The sequence below is a fragment of the Camellia sinensis genome, chromosome 5 (genome assembly GCF_055761805.1).
Source record: "Camellia sinensis isolate YWXY chromosome 5, ASM5576180v1, whole genome shotgun sequence".
NCBI classification, from domain to species: domain Eukaryota; kingdom Viridiplantae; phylum Streptophyta; class Magnoliopsida; order Ericales; family Theaceae; genus Camellia; species Camellia sinensis.
Genome location: NC_138965.1, coordinates 100,795,610 through 100,814,714, shown reverse-complemented (window position 1 = coordinate 100,814,714; position 19,105 = coordinate 100,795,610). Strand labels below are relative to the sequence as shown.

General features: G+C 41.2%; 1 protein-coding gene across 1 annotated transcript in view; it reads left to right on the top strand.

Moving 5' to 3' along the window:
* Positions 1–210: 210 nt before the first annotated feature.
* Positions 211–19,105, top strand: part of LOC114299833 (putative WRKY transcription factor 12) — a 32,416-nt gene continuing 13,521 nt past the window's right edge. Inside the window, exons 1-3 of the mRNA XM_028244676.2 lie at positions 211–830; positions 1,009–1,070; positions 1,829–1,993. Coding sequence (XP_028100477.1) covers positions 579–830; positions 1,009–1,070; positions 1,829–1,993 — 479 coding nt within the window. The 5' untranslated portion in view covers positions 211–578. The remainder of the gene's footprint in view (positions 831–1,008; positions 1,071–1,828; positions 1,994–19,105) is intronic.

The following is a 19,105-nucleotide window of genomic DNA, read 5'->3' as shown; positions in this document are numbered from 1 at the left end:
TCGGCTAGTCATTCAGGAGGATGTCGGTTGACACAGCAATTAATAATAAGAATGATAGTTATAGTTGACAAGAGTGACAACTACAAGTTATCCAATGAATCATCGAAAACAATTCGAGCAAGGTGAAATTCGATAAATCAATTATTTTACTTTATATTAATGGCCTATTCAGAATAAGCCGATAGGTGAATAATTCGATCATCGAGCCCGGAGCGGCCCACAGTCAATCCAATTATTGGGGGTGGAGAGAGGCTGGAATTTTTGAGAGAGAGAGAGAAAGAAAAAGAAAAGTGGAGGGTCACTGTTCATGTCCTGTGTAGAGACAGACAGACTCCAAAAACCCTAGGAAGATGTTGAGAAACATTCCATTCAGCGTTTTGTAGTTGACCTGTGACCCACCCCCCAAAACACATCACACCCTCCACACATGCATTGCGGTATTGTACTCACGCATTGTAGTATTGTACACATATGCACCACCCAACACAAACAAGAAGAAATCAACAAGATCAAACAAGCAAAGTTCTAAACAATCCATCAAACAAACCTAGTTTGATTTGAAGTTTTGAACACAAAAAATGGAAGGAGAGAGAGGAGGGATACCGAATTACGAGCTGCAGGTATCGTTCGCGCCACCGCATGTGATCCAGGAAATGGGTTTTGTACAGTTTGAAGATCATAACCAGGTCATGAGCTTCTTGGCCCCATCTCAGCCTCTCAACGGTGGCGGCACCACCACTACCACCACCAATAACAACGATACCGAAGCTGGCATGGGGTTTGGCCATAATGGACTCAGTAGCAGACCTTCATGGAATTCCAACCAGCAGGTAAGGCAGTTAGATTTGTTTTATTTTAATTTTTAATTTTAATCATAATAAAGGATTTGTAATATTACATGTTGGTATATGCTCCTTGAGAAATTCATGAATAATATAAAATTCAATTTTTTTTTTCCCTTCTTGTTCTTGTTAAGCTCTCTAATTAATGTTTGTAATTGAAATTTAGGAGGCGCAATTGGATCCCAAGAACGTTAATGATGAAAATGCCAAGGATGGTAGCAATTCATGGTAATCCCCTCTCTAACCCTTTTTTTTTTTTTTTTTTTTTTTTGCTTTTTCTTTACTAGGTTAAACTATATTGATACATCGACCAATAAAAATACATCAATATATACTTGTCTTGATATGTCCTTATATCATAATTAATTTAGAACCATACTATCTCCCTTATAAAGGAAATTTACCCACATAGTAGATCTCCAATGAAATCATTCTACATCATGCATCTCTCTCTCTCTCTCTCTCTCTCTCTCTCACACACACACACACATGTAAGAGAGAGAATGTAGACAAGTTTCCTTATGTTCTCACTGAGAATCTAAGGAGATCTAGTTTTATTGGAAACAGATTACTGAATTTGGTTAGAATATGCTTTTTGTACAGATGTCACCTCTCTCTCTCTCTCTCTCTCTCTCCCCCCTTTGTTATGCGTTGTTGGTGTTGTGGGAAGGAATGAGTACTAGACCTACTATAGTCTTGATGCTACTCATTGGCAAGCCCACCAATTTCAAGTCTCCATTACTGGTTTGCTGTTTCTATTTTATTTACCTTTTAACAACACACACACACACACACAGAGAGAGAGAGAGAGAGAGAGAGAGATTGTTATTGAGTAACTCAAAAATTAACAATGCTTGTTTATCTTTTTGAGTTGTTTTGCCGAATCAGTTGCTCAAGATCTTTGGTTTCTATTAGGACTCGATAAAAAAAATGGAATTACATCTTTCTTATGGAGTCATTGAGAATGGATTTGAATTGACATGTAGGTGGAGGAGCTCATCGACCGAGAAGAACAAGGTTAAGATGAGGAGAAAACTTAGAGAGCCAAGGTTTTGTTTTCAGACAAGAAGTGAGGTGGTGGATGTGCTTGATGATGGTTACAAATGGAGGAAATATGGCCAGAAAGTTGTTAAGAATAGCCTTCATCCAAGGTACCTACTTTTCTCTTCTCTTTCTTTAAATAATTAATATACATACATATTTTAGAATAATCTAATCATCATTTATGTTCTTATTACTATATGTATGACTTTTTTTTTTTTTTCTTTTTTTTCCTCTTAATCATAAGGCTTTTTTTTGAGCTTGTGTCTTAAATAAAGAAATTGATATTAGCAATACAATGATATATCAATCAATATTAAAATAGTCTATATCAATCAGTATTAAATAATATTAATTGATATTTAAAATCTTAATTACAACAAGATGATTTTATGCAATGTACCTTAAATTTTCTATGCTACATTTTTTTTTTTTTTTTTGAGATGAGACATATCTGCCTTTTTCTGAGCTTATGGTGATGATATAAAACTTTTATAATTGAATAGAATGAATTAAATATATGTTCCTTCATCTTAGGGAAAAAGATGGTTACTTGCAAGTACATTAAAGATTAAAGATATGATTGATGATGACGATAATACCCACATTAGAATAGAGGTTGAGATCCCTTTGGGGGTCACCTCTTGACTTCCTTTAGTTTTGATTGGTCAATTTTTTTTTTTTTTTTTTTTTTTCTTCTCACCCAATCCCCAACCTCCATATGTGTGAGGGGTTGTGGGGGTGAGTGTTTTAAGGAGGTCTAAATCAATGTCCAACCCATTATTTCATTCAGGGAAAAAGAAGGTTACAAAGTACATTGAAGACATGATTGATAATAATTACTTCCAGAGCTATCGCAACTGGTAGAGAATATTGAGAGTATAGACTGTTTCATTTCACTCATCCAGGCTGCTTTTATCTACATCTATCAAATTTGATGTTGTATGTTAGTCGGTAGGCACGTTGACCGGTCCATCATCCAGATAATAGGGTGACAACCGCATAGACAAGAGTGAAATCGATCATTCAAATGACACAAATTTAAAGGATTCAAACGACAACAAATTATGTAGATAAATCATTTTTTTTGGTTTATCATTACCAAAACAATATTTTTTTTAAAAAAAATGCATAAGAATTTAAGTCAATTGATTTTTAGATTTGGAAATGAAATCTTAAAGTTGAACCAATTTAAAATTTTATAACTAACCCAAAATTGATTAAACCTAGAAGGAAGAATGAGAGTACACTGTTTCATTTCAGCCATATAGGCTCCTTTTATCATTACCAAAACAATATATATATATATATATACTTTTAAAAATGCATAAGAATTTAAGCAATTAATTTTTAGATTTGGAAATAAATCTTAAAGTTGAACCAATTTAAAATTGAATTTGTTTTTAAGAGCCCTGGTATTAAGATTTTATAACATAAAGGACATTCAATATTTTTATAATAACTAAGGTCCCTCAAAATTGATTCAGAGAAAATTTGAATCAGAGAAATTCTGGAAATTTCTCTAGACCTTTTAGAGAACTTCTCTGGTTCCAATCTAGAGATTCTGGGAAGACCAGAAAAATTACGTACAGAGAATTTCTCTAGGTTCAAACCAGAGAAAATTGAAATTTCTCTTAGTATAATCTAGAGAAATCTAGAGAAAATTAAAATTTCTCTAGCTTTGTTCACGGAGAATTTCTCTAATTTTCTTCACAAATTTCTCTGTATTTTGTTCATAATTTTAAATTTCCAAAAAATTATAACACTTCACAACTAAAACTAAGATCTAAATAACTTAATTACAACATAAAGCAACACAATTTAGACTAAAAAAAGGTCCTTATTTAGAACCCAATCCACCTCAGCCCTATTTAGATTGAAAGCAAACAACTATGATACATTCCTCTAAAACTAGAGTTCTAATTTAATAGCAATTGTAAAGAAAAAAATATCTTTCTTTCTTATTTGATATGATGAAGGTTTACAGATATTTATACTCAATGTATTATCAGTGAGTTTTTACAAAACAATCTAACTAACTAAAAATCTAACTAACTCACTCTACTCTCATAACCATATCTATTATAACTGCTTTGATATCTTGCACATGTGTGAGCTGAGGTGTTTTGTGTTGGCTTCTCTTTTGGCTGCACTTGTGTCTTGAGCTGCTGAGATGAGTATTCCTCAATGCTCTTATCATTCCCTCGCAAACCAATGGGGTTAAAAAGCACCATTAGTTTGTCCTTAAGATAATAAAACTGAGAAGAATACAGGGGCTTGGTAAAAATCTCAGCAACCTGATCAATCGAAGAAATATAAGAAAGAGAAATTTGTTTAGAAGCAACCCTTTCACAAATAAAATGACAATCTATTTCAATATGTTTCGAACGTGCATGAAGGATTGGATTTGAAGCCAAAGCCATAGCTGACACATTATCACACCAAAGAACAGGGAAAGAAAAACAAGAGATAGACAACTCTTTGAGCAACAATTGAAGCCAACATAACTCAGCAGCAGTATAAGTCATGGATCTATATTCAGCTTTAGTTAAGGGTCTAGAGACAGTGGCCTGCTTTTTAGCAGATCAGGAAATAAGATTTGGACCAAGGAACACACAAAAACCTGAAGCACACTGCTTAATAGGCCAATGGTGATGGAGAGCTACGCACAAAAGCACACGAATTATAGGTTGTTTGGCCACTGGACTGAAGGTCTCATGGTAGTCAATACCTTCTTGTTAATGATAGCCCTTGGCAACAAGTCAAGCTTTATAGTGAGCAATAGAGCCATCTGAGTTCTTTTTTATGCGGAAAACCCATTTACAGCCAATGGAAGGCTTTTGAGAAGGAAGGGACACTAGAGACCAGGTGCCTTGATGATGGAGAGCCTGAATTTCTTCAGTCATGGCCTAAAACCAAATAGAATATTGAAGAGCCAGCTTAGTGGTGACAAGTTCTATGTGGATAAGATCAGGAGTATGAGTTAGAAGAGCTTTAGTTTTGGACCTGGTTTGCATAGGATGAACATTAGAAAGAGATTGAGAAGAAAAACGAAGATCAATAGATATAGAATGAATGGGAATAGAGACAAGGGCAGAAGTGGAAGTAGGAGTTAATAAGATAGGAGGTAAAAAAGACTGAGTAGTTGCAGTAGGCTGAGTAGTAGGCTGGGCATTAGGTTGGGCAGTAGGCTGTATAGTAGATGAGAATGGAGCAAGAGTAGATTGAGGAGCTATAGGAGCTGCAGGGAACTAAGACACATCATAGCTGGATGGAGGAGCAGGAAAAAGTTGAGTAGGAGCAGACTGAACAGTAGAGGGAGCAGAGGACCAAAAGAAAGAAGAAATGACAGGTAAAGTAGGAGGGACTACAGTAGTGTGAGCAAAGGAAAATAACTCTCATTGAATAAGACATGTCGAGAGAGAAAAACTTTGCCTGTAATGGGATCCAAGCATCTATAGCCTTTAGTAGAAGGATGATAGCCCAAGAAGACACAAGGAATGGATCTGGGTTGAAGTTTGTTGGAATTGTAAGGCCTAAGTCAAGGGAAACATTGACAACCAAAGACTTTGACAAAAGTGTAATCTGGAATTGATTTAAACAATAACTAATAAGGAGATGAATGACTTAGAGATAGACTAGGCATCCTGTTAATAAGAAAGACAGAACTAGCTATGGCCTTAAACCAATACTCAAGAGGGACAAAAGATTGAGACAGTAAAGCAATAACAGTTTAAGTGATATGCTGATTTTTTTTTTTCTGCAATACCATTCTATTCAGGAGTATAGGGGCAACTACGCTGGTGAATGATACCATGAGAGGCAAGATAATCGTCCATTTTATGATTCACAAACTCACTACCATTATCTGTGCGAAAATTTTTGAGAGAGAGATGGAATTGATTTTCAGCATAATTCTTGAAATGAACAAATGTAGAGTACACTTCACTTTTAACAAATAAAGGAAAAATCCATGTAAATCTATTGAAGTCAACTACAAACAAAAGATAGTATTGATAGCCATTCTTGGAAGCATGAAATGGTCCCCAAACATCACTGTGTACAAGAGAGAAAGGTTGAGAGACAGTTGATGTAGAAAGCTTAAAATGAAATTTGTGAATCTTAGCTACATTACAAGGAGTACAAGACAAAACATCACATTTATTTGAAAAACTAACAGGTAAGTGTTTAGCTATGTAATGAAACTTTAAGGATGAGGGATGGCCCAATCTTTGATGCCAATTATCCAAAGACACCTTTGACTGAGAAGAAGTGTGATAAGCTTGTGAGCAAGGAGTAGTAGATAAAGAAGTGAATTGATATAAGCCATGAATATGAGGGCCTCTATGAAGAACCTATTTCGTAAGATTGTCTTAAATGAGAAAAGAGTTAGCATAAAAAAATCATAGAACAGTTATAATCTTGAGCCAACTTATGCACAGATAATAGATTTGATGAAATTTGTGGCACATGAAGCATATCTTGAAAGTGAAAAGAAGATTGTGGAGTTGGTAAAATACCCTTACCAACATAGTGAATAGGTAATGTCTGGCCATTGCCAACTGTAACCTAATCAGTCCCATGATAGGGCTGATAGAGATGGAAATTGCTAAGATCATTGGTAATGTGACTAATTGCGGCAGAGTCCACAAACCATGGGCTGGAAGAACCAGATGAAGAAAATTTTGGACTAGATGAAGAAGGTGAAGATTGAACTGCAAAATAAGCTGTGGATTTGGATATGCCAGATGAGAAGGAAGAGTTAGTGGATGAATAATTGGGATCCAAACCAACAGTCAAGAGCAATGTGATTGTGACCTCCACAGATTTGATAAGAGGTAGAAGAGTAATTTGCTTGAGTGAACTGTCCATGACCTTGTCTGCCTCTAGCACCTCTCATAAAGAACCTATTGCTACTGTATCTGCCTCTTCTGCCACAATAAGAGTTGCGGTCCTCATAATTTGAGCCTTTAGATCCTAAAGAATTAGACTTAGTATTTTTAGTTGCAGAATAGGCAATAGTGGAGTCAATGTTGAGAGCAGATTTGGTCTTATTCTCCATGTGAATAGACTTTGAATAGAGAAGAGAACTTAACTCTTCCATAGTGATTTGCTCAGCTCCAGCATGAATTATTGTTTTGAAAGCATCATACTCGTCTGGTAAACCATTTAAGATTAGAAGAACCAGATCTTCATCATCAAGGAAGGAAGAAGTAAGACGGAGTTGATTAGTTATGGTTTTGATTTGCAAGATATACTCTTCCATTGATAAATCTCTTTTGGACACAGACTGCAACTTATTTTTTAACTGGTGGATATGAGATCGAGATAAAGATGTATATCTCTTCTCCAATGCAGTCCAGACCTGTGAATAATGTGGAAGATGAAGAACAGATGCAAACATAAGTGGAGAAAGAGTAGCAGTGAGAAAGCTAAGCAGATGAGCATCGATAATCTTCTAATTCTCAAACTAAGGATTTGGAATAGATTTTCCTGGAGAATCCAGCACTTCTGGATCTGGGGATGCAATTGATCCAGTAACAAACCCTAGGAAATTAGTAGCACGAAGAACATTTTGGATTTGATTTTTCCATATCAGAAAGTTAGTAGAATCTAACTTGATTGTGATAAGAGAATTAAAATTTGACAGAAGAAGACTTAGATTTGATGGTAAAATGAATGAAGATAAGCTTAAAGATGAATACGCCATTGAAGAACCTTTACTCGTTGGAGAAGAAAGGCTCTGATACCATAACAAAAATTGTAAAAAAAAACAATCTTTCTTTCTTATTTGATATGATGAAGGTTTACAGATGTTTATAGTCAATGTATTATCACTGAGTTTGTTACAAAACAATCTAACTAATTCATAATCTAACTAACTCACTCTACTCTCATAACCATATCTATTATAACTGCTTTGATATCTTGCACATGTGTGAGCTTAGGTGTTTTGTGTTGGCTTCTCTTTTGGCTGCACTTGTGTCTTGAGCTGCTGAGATAAGTATTCATCAATACTCTTATCATAATTGAGCTCTAGTGAGTTGGAAAATTAAAAATAAATAAATTCAAAGTCAAAACATCACATCAGATGGGCCACAAATTAAAACTCCAAAATATTTTTGGAAAGCAAATTACACTAATTGGATGTGTAGAATAAGTGAATTTCAGAAAACCCAGTTCAGAACTAAAGATCAAAAGGCATGAAAATGATAGTTAAACAAGAAAATTACATTGATAATTAACCAATCAAAGTACATGAAAAAGCAATAGTGCAAATGCAGTAATTACAAAAGCACCTTTTTTTAGGTACTTAAATGGATACCTGAAATGGAGGACAAGAGAAGGAGAAAAAGAGGGATAGTTGCTACTGTTGTTATTGCTTTAACCATTGTAGTGAATCTATGAAGTAGTGTGTGCTTAGAGGGAAAAGGAGTGAGAGAAGTGATTGTTTTCGGGTTTGGAGTTTGGGTCTTTTTATATGAGAGGAAAGGTGGGTGGATTTTGAAGTCAGTGAAAGAAAATGGTAGGGTACAGCTAAGGAGATTACGGCTATATTTACTGTTGAGTCCTAGGAATCAAGGGTTTAGGTATATATATATATAGAAAGAGAGAGAGAGAGAGAGAGAGAGAGAGAGAGAGAGTCGAAGATTTTAGAGAGAGAAAGAGACGCAGAGATAAGAGAGAATGAGAAAATAGGTGCTAGGGTTCAATGGGGCTCAATTTGGGTGAGTGAAATATATGGGATAGGTGAGGGACCTTAGACATCACAAAATAATATTGTAAACCTCTCCCATTACTAAAAATAGGAGAGGGATTTTAGACTAATTTTCTCTTTAAAATTTTGTAACTAACCCAAAATTGATTCAACCTAGAATGGTATTTTCATACCTAAGTTTTTTTTTTAAAAAAAAAATTACTTATTTAATTATTTTATTGTCAAGAGAATGGGGAAATATGAGAAGAGAAACTGCATTTACTACGATAAGACTCGAACTTAGACATCACACCAGATAAGGTAGCACTTCAATCACGCCAGGCCAACCTTTTGGTCCTAAACCTAAGAATCAATGGGTTTAAGATTATGAAATTTTTAAACTCCTTCATAACATTTTGGTAGACTAGAATATCATGCATGCCAAATTTAAGATTGATCAAAGGTGGAGCCTTAATTATTTATTTATTTTGACTAGCCAAAAAAAAAAAAAAAGAAAGTATTGATATATATCAAAAGGTACAGCATAGTGAAAAATTTCATTGTGTACATGTAATCTAATGGTCGGTTTTATAAATTGTGAAGGTTTATAGAGAAGTGCACATCTATAATCTAAGAAAGCATATGACATTTGATAGAGTTGAAAATGACAAAAATTTCCACCTAAGATGGAAAATTATGAGTTTTTGCTAATATTATTTAGTTGATGATTCAATTTTTACAAGCCTAACAAGGCAACTTAGCAAATGCATCAAAGAGCGATGTTCTATTTGTACCCAAAAAAGAAAAAGAAAAAGAAAAAACAACGTTCAATTCGAAGTAAGAAAGGTACTTATTAGGATTTGAAAAGCTCAATTGTTGCTCTCCTAAAAAAAATTTGTGTTTTCTAACAATGAGTTACAAAAATAAAAGAAAAAAATTGTAAATGACAGAAGGCACTGTGAAATCTGTAGTTTTGAGGAATGTGACAAGGTTATTTTTATAGCCAAAGAATGCGTTTTCTTGTTGAGTGAGAGACTTGTGCATGGATTGAGACATGCTTGTGTGCAAATCTGCTAACTCCTAACAATCTTCCATAGGAAAATCTTGTGAATTTTCAAGCTGAAGAAGATAAAGAAAGAGTCTAAGGATCTTGATTATTGCTTTTGAACGAAATTTTCAAATTAATTGTACATTTATGTGCACCCCTAAAAAGGTGCGCATGATATACTTTTTGTTAAGCCACCATTGACAGGTTGGAAGACCATTGATATATGTAATGCATATAAAGCAACAAGTGCGAAAGAGGATGAAGAAAATATCTAGTCAGTTAGGAATAAGTGCACGTTTGCTACAAAGAGAGTAAAGAGAGGTTAGATAGTGTGTTAGTTGTAACCATTTGTAACCATCTACACTTCTATATATATAGGAGCTTTACTCATCTTTACATTTTAATGAGAATAAATTCATATCTTTCCACATGGTATGAGAGCAGGAATAAGCTCAAACGAGCATTGATTCTTGGCTTCAATGGCTAATCCTTCAACCATACTCCCATCATCTTCGATTTCTTCATCATCTTCAACTTCGATTCCTTCATCATCTTCAACTTCGATTCCTTCAAACCTAACACTTCTTATCTCAAATCTATCTTCATTTGTTACAGTGCAGCTTGATGCTTCAAATTTTTTGATCTAGAAAAAAAAAATCCAGAATATCTTGAGGGTTACTGGTTTGCTTAAGTATGTCGATGGAACATTTCCATATCCACCAGCAAAGATCAGGGATGCACCTAGATCTGAAATCCCCAATCCAGCATGAGTGCAATGGGAAACAATAAACGCACATCTGTTAAGTTGTCTAACAACAACTCTATCTTCTTCGATTTATTCAGCTATGATTCAGTTTCAGCATTATTCTGAGGTTTGGAATGCGTTAATTAAACGATTCACCATTCTCTCTAGGTCATACATTCATCAGATAAAGAACAAGTTGAATAGCATTTCCAAGAAAGGTGAAACAATGGAGGATTACATGAATAATATTAAGGAATTATCAAATTAATTGGCTCTTGCATCTACTATAGTTGAAGATGAAGATCTTGTGTTAATCACGTTAAATGGATTCCCTGATGAATATGACTCGTTCAAGACTGCTATCAGGGTACGATCTGAGAGTATTTTAATAGAGGAATTGTGTGCATTGCTTTGTTTAGAATCTATCCATGTCGAATTAAAGAGCAAGAAATTCTCAACCATTGAACAACCTAATGTTGCTTTCTCCGTTGCTAGAGGATCGCAATCCACTCATTCTGCATATCCTCATGGTCAATCTTCTCATTCAAAGGTAGATATTTTTTCAGGGAAGGGCGAGGAGGTCGATTTTCCAATCAATCTCGTAGCTATGGTTGAACTTTTTTCAACAGGTAGAGGAAGAACTGGTCCAGTGTGTCAGATTTGTGGTCTCTTTGGCCACATAACTTTTGATTGTTGGCATCGATTGGATGCTCAGTATCAACCTCAATTTTAGTCTTCAACTCAGTCTGTGCCTAACTCCAAAACTTTTGTTGCTTCTTATTCTCTTCCTTATTCATCCACCTCTCAGTCCTTTTCCTCTTCAGCCTTTTGGTACCTTGATTCGACTGCTACTGATCATATGACAAATGATTTGAACAATTTGAGTCTCTATCAATCCTACCTTGGAACTGATCACATTACTCTTGGAAATGGTCAGCCTATTCCTATCCATCACACAGGTCAAGGTATTTTACCAACTTCTCATATTTCTTTTTGTTTGAATCTTGTCTTACACTTTCCTACCATTACTTCTAATATTCTCTCAATTCAACAATTTGCTAGAGACAATAATTGTAATATCATTTTTGAAGCCTCTACTTTTATGATTCAGGACAAGCAATCAAAGAGAATTCTTCACAAGGGTTCTAACACTAATGGCTTGTATCATTTTCAGTCTCATCATTATTCATTTGATTTGCCTCAAGTTCATTTCCATGCTTGGAATAAAACTGTTTCTGTAGAAGTGTCGCACCATAGATTAGGTCACCATTCTTTTCAGAAATTTACTCTTCAAAAGAAGCATTTCTCTTATAACAATCATTAGTTTGCTTCTTGCATAGATTGTTGTGTGTCTAAAAGTCATAGATTGCCCTTTCAATTGTCTAATTCTACTACTAATCAACTGAGAGGGAGATTAATGATCTGAATTTGGGAAGGTGGAATTAGCCGGACAGATTGGGCCGAACGAAGTTGGGCCGAGGTATTTGGCTCCGAGATTGGGCCGTGATCTTGCTCGGTAATGGCAAAGGCCTTGTGGAACCGAGCTACCTGATTTCGTTGGCACGGAGACCGGGCAGGTTAAGGTTCAGTCAAGTAAAGGTTCCACAGCTCGCGCGTTGCTCGGTTGTAATACACGCGCCCTCAGCCCGGCAGGACAAAGTTGATCAACCTCCATCTCAACTTCGTTGGAATGCAGTCGAGCACGGCTAGAAATGAGCCCGGTTAGAGGAGCATTACGCCGTCAAGTGCGCTTGGGCTTGAAGTGGAGTATGGCTATTGGTAGCCGAGATAATGTTGCCCGGCTGCCGAGCTCCCAGTAGAGTGGGCTGGCAATTGGGTTAGGTGATGCTTAGCAAGATTTATGCTGACAGATGGGATAGCAGAACCACGTGTCGAGAGATCACTGGGAGTAGATTTGGGGCACAGAAGGTATATAAGCAAGTCTGCGCCCCCATGCTGGGGACAGGACATTTTTGGTGAGATAAGCACTAAACACAATTCTCTCCATTCTCTCTATCTATCCTCTGGTGTGTGTTCTAACTTGACCGTCGGAGGGGTTTTCCGGCCACACACTGCCGGGTAGCTCACCGCCTTTGTGTATGCAGGTGATTAGATAGAAGCGGAGCTTGGAAGAAGGGAGTATGGGCTTGCCTGAATATTTGCTCCCCGCACAATTGGCACCGTCTGTGGGAAACTTTGCAGATAAAACCTTGTTTTCCAAGCTCATCCAATCGCTTTTTATGGCGAACAACGAAGAGATTCTGCTGTCCGCCATCGATGGAGCCACTCCGGAGTCAGGTAGACGGAGAGAGGGACACCCCACCATTACTCCGATGGGGGACTTGGAGACATTCCCAGGAGGACAGTCGGGAGACGCGCGGGATAAACGCGGAAGAAGTCATGGTCATTCACGGAGTCCAGACGGACATCGGCGGAGGAGAGACTCACACGCTAGACGTCTGGAAAATAAGCTGAAGGACCAGGACGCCGTCATCCGGCGAATGGCGGCGGAGATGGAGGAGCTAAAAGCGGCATGTCAAAGGGAAGGGTGTAGCTGGAGTGGGAGACCACAGTGAGTGCACCCAACCCCGCCGTTCAGGTAGTCAGAGTCAGCGGCACACATCGTCCATCTCTATTACCAGAAGTTACAAGGTTGGTGATTCCGATGTGCGCGCAGAGAAGTCCAGCGCGCAAGATAGCACTTACCAGCCCTCATGTCCGGCGACGACGTTGAGGTACACCTTTTCCGCTCGATCAGAAGATTTGCAGGCAGTCTTGGAGGAACGGGCTTGCCGGCGGGAGGCACAGAGGATACCGGCTTTCCAGCGGTTATCCTACGGGGTTCACGCCAGCGAGGAGGTCGGAATGCCTCCACCCCGCCTAGCGGCGCCACTCCTTGTGGATTCTGACTTGGCAAGGTTGAGCGCCACCCCTTTCTCCCTAGAAATAGAAACAGCACCGCTTCCGGCAGGCTTCCATGAGCCAAAGTTCACGCTTTACGGCAAAAAGACAGATCCTTACATGCATGTAAGCCACTTCCGACAGGTCATGGCCGGACATAGGCGGAATAATGCTCTTATGTGCCTCATCTTTCCGTCAAGTTTGGGCGAGCTGGGCTTGAAATGGTTCGAGCGGCTGCCGGAGGGGAGTATTGAGAGGTGGCATCAGTTGGCCGAAGCCTTTGTGACGCGCTTCAAAACCAACACTAAAACACCTAAATAAGTTGATCACCTACTAAGTGTCAAGATGGAGCCGAGCGCTACATTGAAGGCATACAACTCCAGATATTGGGAGACTTTCAACGAGATCTTGGATTGCCCGGTCAACCTTGCAATCACTCAGTACAAGCGGGGCCTCCCGGTCGGACATAGACTGCGGGACTCACTTACCATGCACCAGCTGACGTCCATGGGCCAGCTAATGCAGCGCATCAATGAGCACATCCGAGTAGAGGATGATGCGTCAACATCTACCGCGAAGGCGACTCCAGTGGCAACAGACAAGAGGTCAGCTGGCAAAGTGCACACAGTTGGACAAGAGTCCAATCGATCAAGTGACGCGCTGAGGAATCGAATCGTGGCTCAAATCGCAAAAATCCGGGTAGGGGACGTCGGAATGACTGGGATGACTACCCCCGGGATGATGTGGCCGACGCAAACAGAAGATTGAAGGCCAGGGCGGGCATTACCACGGTCTTCAAAATTCCGATCTATCGCATACTTAGTGAAATCCGTGACGAGGAGTACGTCCGATTTCCTGCTAAGTTGGACGACGGTCAGAAGGGCTTCAATCCGCGGTACCGCTGCACGTTTCATCGGGAGCGCGGCCACCGGACAGAGGATTGTTTGCCTTTGAGGCAACACTTGGAAGAGTTAGTCGCAGCCGGACACCTGGACCTTTACATCGATGGAAGTGTTAAGGCGAATCAAGATCCGGTTGATCCGCGGGGACCGGATGACCGTGATGCACCCCCACAAGGAGTTGTTAATGTCATTCACGGCATAATGGAACCGACACGGGTATGCGAGCTCCGGGGTATGATAAAGAAGGCAGAACACATTAGCGAAGTCTTGTCGGTTCAGCCTGCAATCAAGAGGGGGAAGACCGAAGAAAGAGATGTGCTCAGTTTCTCCTCGAGGGATCTAGAGTGCATTCAGACACCGCACAACAACGCCTTAGTAGTGACGCTCCGCGTCAAGGAGTTTGATGTCAAACGGATCTTGATCGATCAGGGAAGCTCGGTCGAGATCATGTACTACGATGCATTCAAGCAGCTCAAGCTCCATGATACAGACTTGGCTCCGGCAACTTCGCCCCTGGTCGATTTCAACTCACAATCGGAGTGGCCTTTGGGAAAGATTATCCTGCCGGTCAAAGCGGGATCCGTAGTCAAGCAAGTGGAGTTTTGGGTGCTGCAAGTACCATCCACTTATAACCTGATCCTTGGAAGGGGATGGCTTCATGCGATGCAAGCCGTGGCGTCGACCTACCATCAAGTAATGAGATTTCCCTCGGCTGTGGGGGCAATCGAAGAAATTTGGGGAGATCAAGTCATGTCAAAGCAGTGCTTCGTGGCGGTCAACGGGAGCCGGGCTGCCAAAGGCTTTGTTCAAATGATAGAAGGACCGGGAGACCAGGGAGTTCTTGAGGATGTGGGCACCAGGGCAGAGGACAAAGCCGTTGAGGAATTAGTGGAAGTGCAAATTGATACAAAGCATCCAGACAAGTTCTTCCTGCTCGGCTCCAGCCTTACTACCCGAGAAAGGACTGAAATGGTGGAGTTTTTGATGGCCAACATCGAGGTCTTCGCATGGTCGCCTTACGACATGCCCGGCCTTGATCCAAGTTTTATCTGTCATCACCTCAATGTCTTCCCCAGAGCAAAGGCGGTCATTCAGCGAACAAGGAGGTCAGCGCTGCATCACGCCGAGGTAGTTGCGGAGGAAGTGAAAAACTTGCTTGAGGCACGAGCAATTCAGGAAGTGCACTACCTTCGGTGGATTTCCAACACCGTAGTGATGCCCAAGAAGAATGGGAAGTGGCGATTTTGTGTCGATTACAAGACAGTCAACCGAGCTTGTCCGAAAGATAGCTTCCCTTTGCCCTGCATTGACCAGCTCGTGGACTTGACGGCTGGACATAATAGGCTCAGCTTCTTGGATGCCTATCGCGGCTACCATCAGATTGCCATGCATGGGCCCGACCGAGAGATCACCTCCTTCACGACTCCAAGGGGACTCTTCTGCTACCGAGTTATGCCTTTTGGTTTGAAGAACACCGGGGCAACCTTTCAGAGGATGGTGACTAAGATGTTTGCTCCGTTGCTTGGCCGGACAATGGAGGCTTACATTGATGATATGGTGGTTAAAAGCCGGCATCAAGAAGACCACTTGTCTGACTTGGCCGAGATGTTCGCCATTCTTAAAAAGCACAAACTACGCTTGAATGTGTCTAAGTGCGCCTTTGGTGTGGGGTCCGGAAAATTTTTGGGATTCCTAGTCACAAACCGAGGCATAGAAGCAGACCCCTCTCAGATCAGAGCCGTGCAGGAGTTGAAACAGCCCAGCTCGGCTAAGGACGTGTAGCATCTGGCCGGAATGGCCACCGTCTTTAATCAATTTATAAGCCGGTCATCAGATCGCTGCCGCCCTTTCTTTCAGGCATTGAAATCAAAGTTCTCGTGGGATGAAGAGTGTGACCGGGCTTTGGCTGAACTCAAGGAATATCTGTCTTCTCCGCCAATATTGGTTACACCGAAGCCAGGCGAGGAACTCTATCTTTACCTTGCCGTCTCACAGCATGCAGTCAGTGCGGTGCTAGTCCGAGCTGAAGGAATTAAGCACCTCCCAATCTTCTACGTCAGTAAAACCTTGCTGCCGACAGAGTCGAGATACTTGCTGTTGGAAAAGCTTGCGTTGGCATTGATGATGGCTTCAAGGAAGTTGGCGCACTATTTCCACGCCCATACCATCATCGTACTGACGGAGTTTCCCCTTAAGGCCTTGTTTGAACGGACAGACTTCTCTGGCCGAATTCTCAAGTGGGCGGTCGAATTGGGTCAATTTGATGTTAAGTTCTAGCCGCGCATTGCTATAAAAGCCCAGCCCTTGGCCGATTTCGTTGCGAAATTCTCACCAGGAACTCATCCGGTGTGCCCGGTCGACATCGCCATGGCAGATGATGAGGCGAACCCAAGCACAACCAAGGCACAACAACTTGGTGGAGTCAACGATGCGGAATTTGCACGCCCCTTCGGAACACCCTCAGTCTATACAAATCCACCGCCTGGTGATGCGATGACGGAATTGGGTATCACCGACCAACCTGCTCTGTCCGATACTGCATCACAAAGGGGGAAAGAAATTGAAGCATTCAGCATAGAGCCTGCGGCTGGCATAATACCGCAACCTAGAGATTCGCCTACGGACTTGGGCATTGAAGATCAACTTGCTGAGTCCGGTGCCGAATCACCGAGGGGGGCTGAAGTGGAACCAGTCTGCACAGAACGTGCAGCCGAACAGCCGAACAACCGTGATCTCATCGACCTTCGAAACTCTCACGACCCTTCAGAATGTTGGAAGCTCTTTGTCAGGGAGATGTGGAAACTTTTCGTTGATGGAGCGTCGAACCGTCACGGCGTGGGGCTAGGTATCGTTCTTATCTCGTCGGATGGCCTGACTATTGAAAACTCTATTACCCTTGGCTTTCCAGCATCCAACAATGAGACCGAGTATGAGGCGCTTTTGGCCGGGCTCAAAAGCGCGATTCAGATGCAAGCATCCGAGCTAATTGTATACAGTGACTCCCAACTTGTGGTTAACCAAGTCTCTGGGGTTTACGAAGCGAAGGATGACAGAATGGCGAAGTACCAAGCCCTGGTTAGGGACCAAATCAGGCGATTTCAAGCGATCAGGGTCCAACAGATTGGCCAAGCAGATGAGTTGGCAGGCCTTGCTTCCATAGTCGATAGCGCATCTCCCAACCCTCTTTTGATTGAATTCCTTCCGAGACCCAACATTGAGGAAGCCGGGCAGACAGAAGTACTATGCGCCGAGCTAGGTCCCTGTTGGATGGACCCTATCATCCTGTTTCTTAGAGAACGGACTCTTCCAACCGACAAAAAGGAAGCACATAAAGTACGGGTGAAGTCAGAGCGGTTTTGGCTCTCTCCATCTGGCGCTTTATACAAAAAGTCTTTCACCGGTCCCTACCTAAAATATGTGCACCCAAGCAGCGTAGAGACTTTCTTGTACGAAATTCACGAAGGCATCTGTGGCAGTCACATAGGGGGCAGGTCCTTGGCCTACCGAGCTATTTGACAAGGCTACTGGTGGCCATGCATGCAAGTCGACGGACAGAAATATGTTCGCAAGTATGAAAAGTGCCAGAAGTTTGCCCACCAGATCCACCAGCTGGCCAGGGAAATTCTTCCCCTCACCAGCCTTGGCCCTTTACGATGTGGGGGCTAGATATAGTGGGGCCGCTCCCCACCGCACCAGGGAACCGGAAGTTCTTCATCGCCGCCACAGACTACTTCACCAAATGGGTTGAAGTTGAGCCTTTGGTAACGATCAAGGAGAAAGACGTGAAGCGCTTTGTCTGGCAGAATTTGGTCACGTGATTTGGCGTCCCCAAAATTCTGATCTCTGATAACGGCACCCAGTTTGACGGTCGCCTCTTCAGAGGATTTTGTGAGGATTTAAAGATTGAATCCTACAACTCTACTCCAGCTTACCCGCAGTCCAATGGTCAAGCCGAGGCATCAAACAAGACCACACTTGATGGTTTGAAGAAGTGGCTGGAGAAAGCAAAGGGAAAGTGGACTGAGGAACTCCCCACCGTCCTTTGGGCATACTGAACAACCCCTCGACGGTCTACCGAGGAAACTCCATTTGCTTTGGCTTATGGCATGGAGGCGGTCATACCTTTGGAAGTTGGCATGCCCACACTCAGAAGCGAAAGTTTTATGCCCGAGCTGAACGCCGAGGCCATCGCCCTGGAACTGGATCTAGTGAAAGAGCGACGGGAAAAGGCTCTCATCCACGTAGCGGCCTATCAACAAGAACTTTCAAGGAAATAAAACAAGATGGTGCACCCCAGACCGTTCAAAGTTGGTGATTGGGTCTTGAGGAAGGTCATGGGCAATACCTTGGTGCCAGGAGAAGGCAAGCTAGGGGCAAATTGGGAAGGACCCTACAAGATAACCGGTCTGGTGGGCAAGGGGGCATACCACTTGGAGGATCTGGATGGTAGAACAATACCCCGGTCGTGGAATGCGGCCAACCTCAAACTGTATTATTTCTAGCTTTAGCCTTCTTTTTGTGCAAAGAAATTTTTTGGCTTACACTTCAGAATGTAATTCTTTTTGTCAATATATAGAAGTGCCTTCTTTGCCTTTAGCATTTTGTTCTTTACTTTTTAAATACCCAACCGAGATGATTTATTCCGGTTGGAAGAGTTGATGACATGTTCAACATAGGATTCCCAACCGAGATGATTTATTCCGGTTGGAAGAGTTGATGACTTGTTCAACTTAGGATTCCCAACCGAGATGATTTACTCCGGTTGGAAGAGTTGAAGACTTGTGCAACTTTGAAGATCCCAGCGAGATGACTAATTCCGGTTGGAAGAGTTGATGACTTGTTCAGCTTGGGATTTCCAACCGCGATGGTTATTCCGGTTGATGAAGTTGGTGATTTGTTCAACTTTGTAATTTAAACCGAGATGTTTTG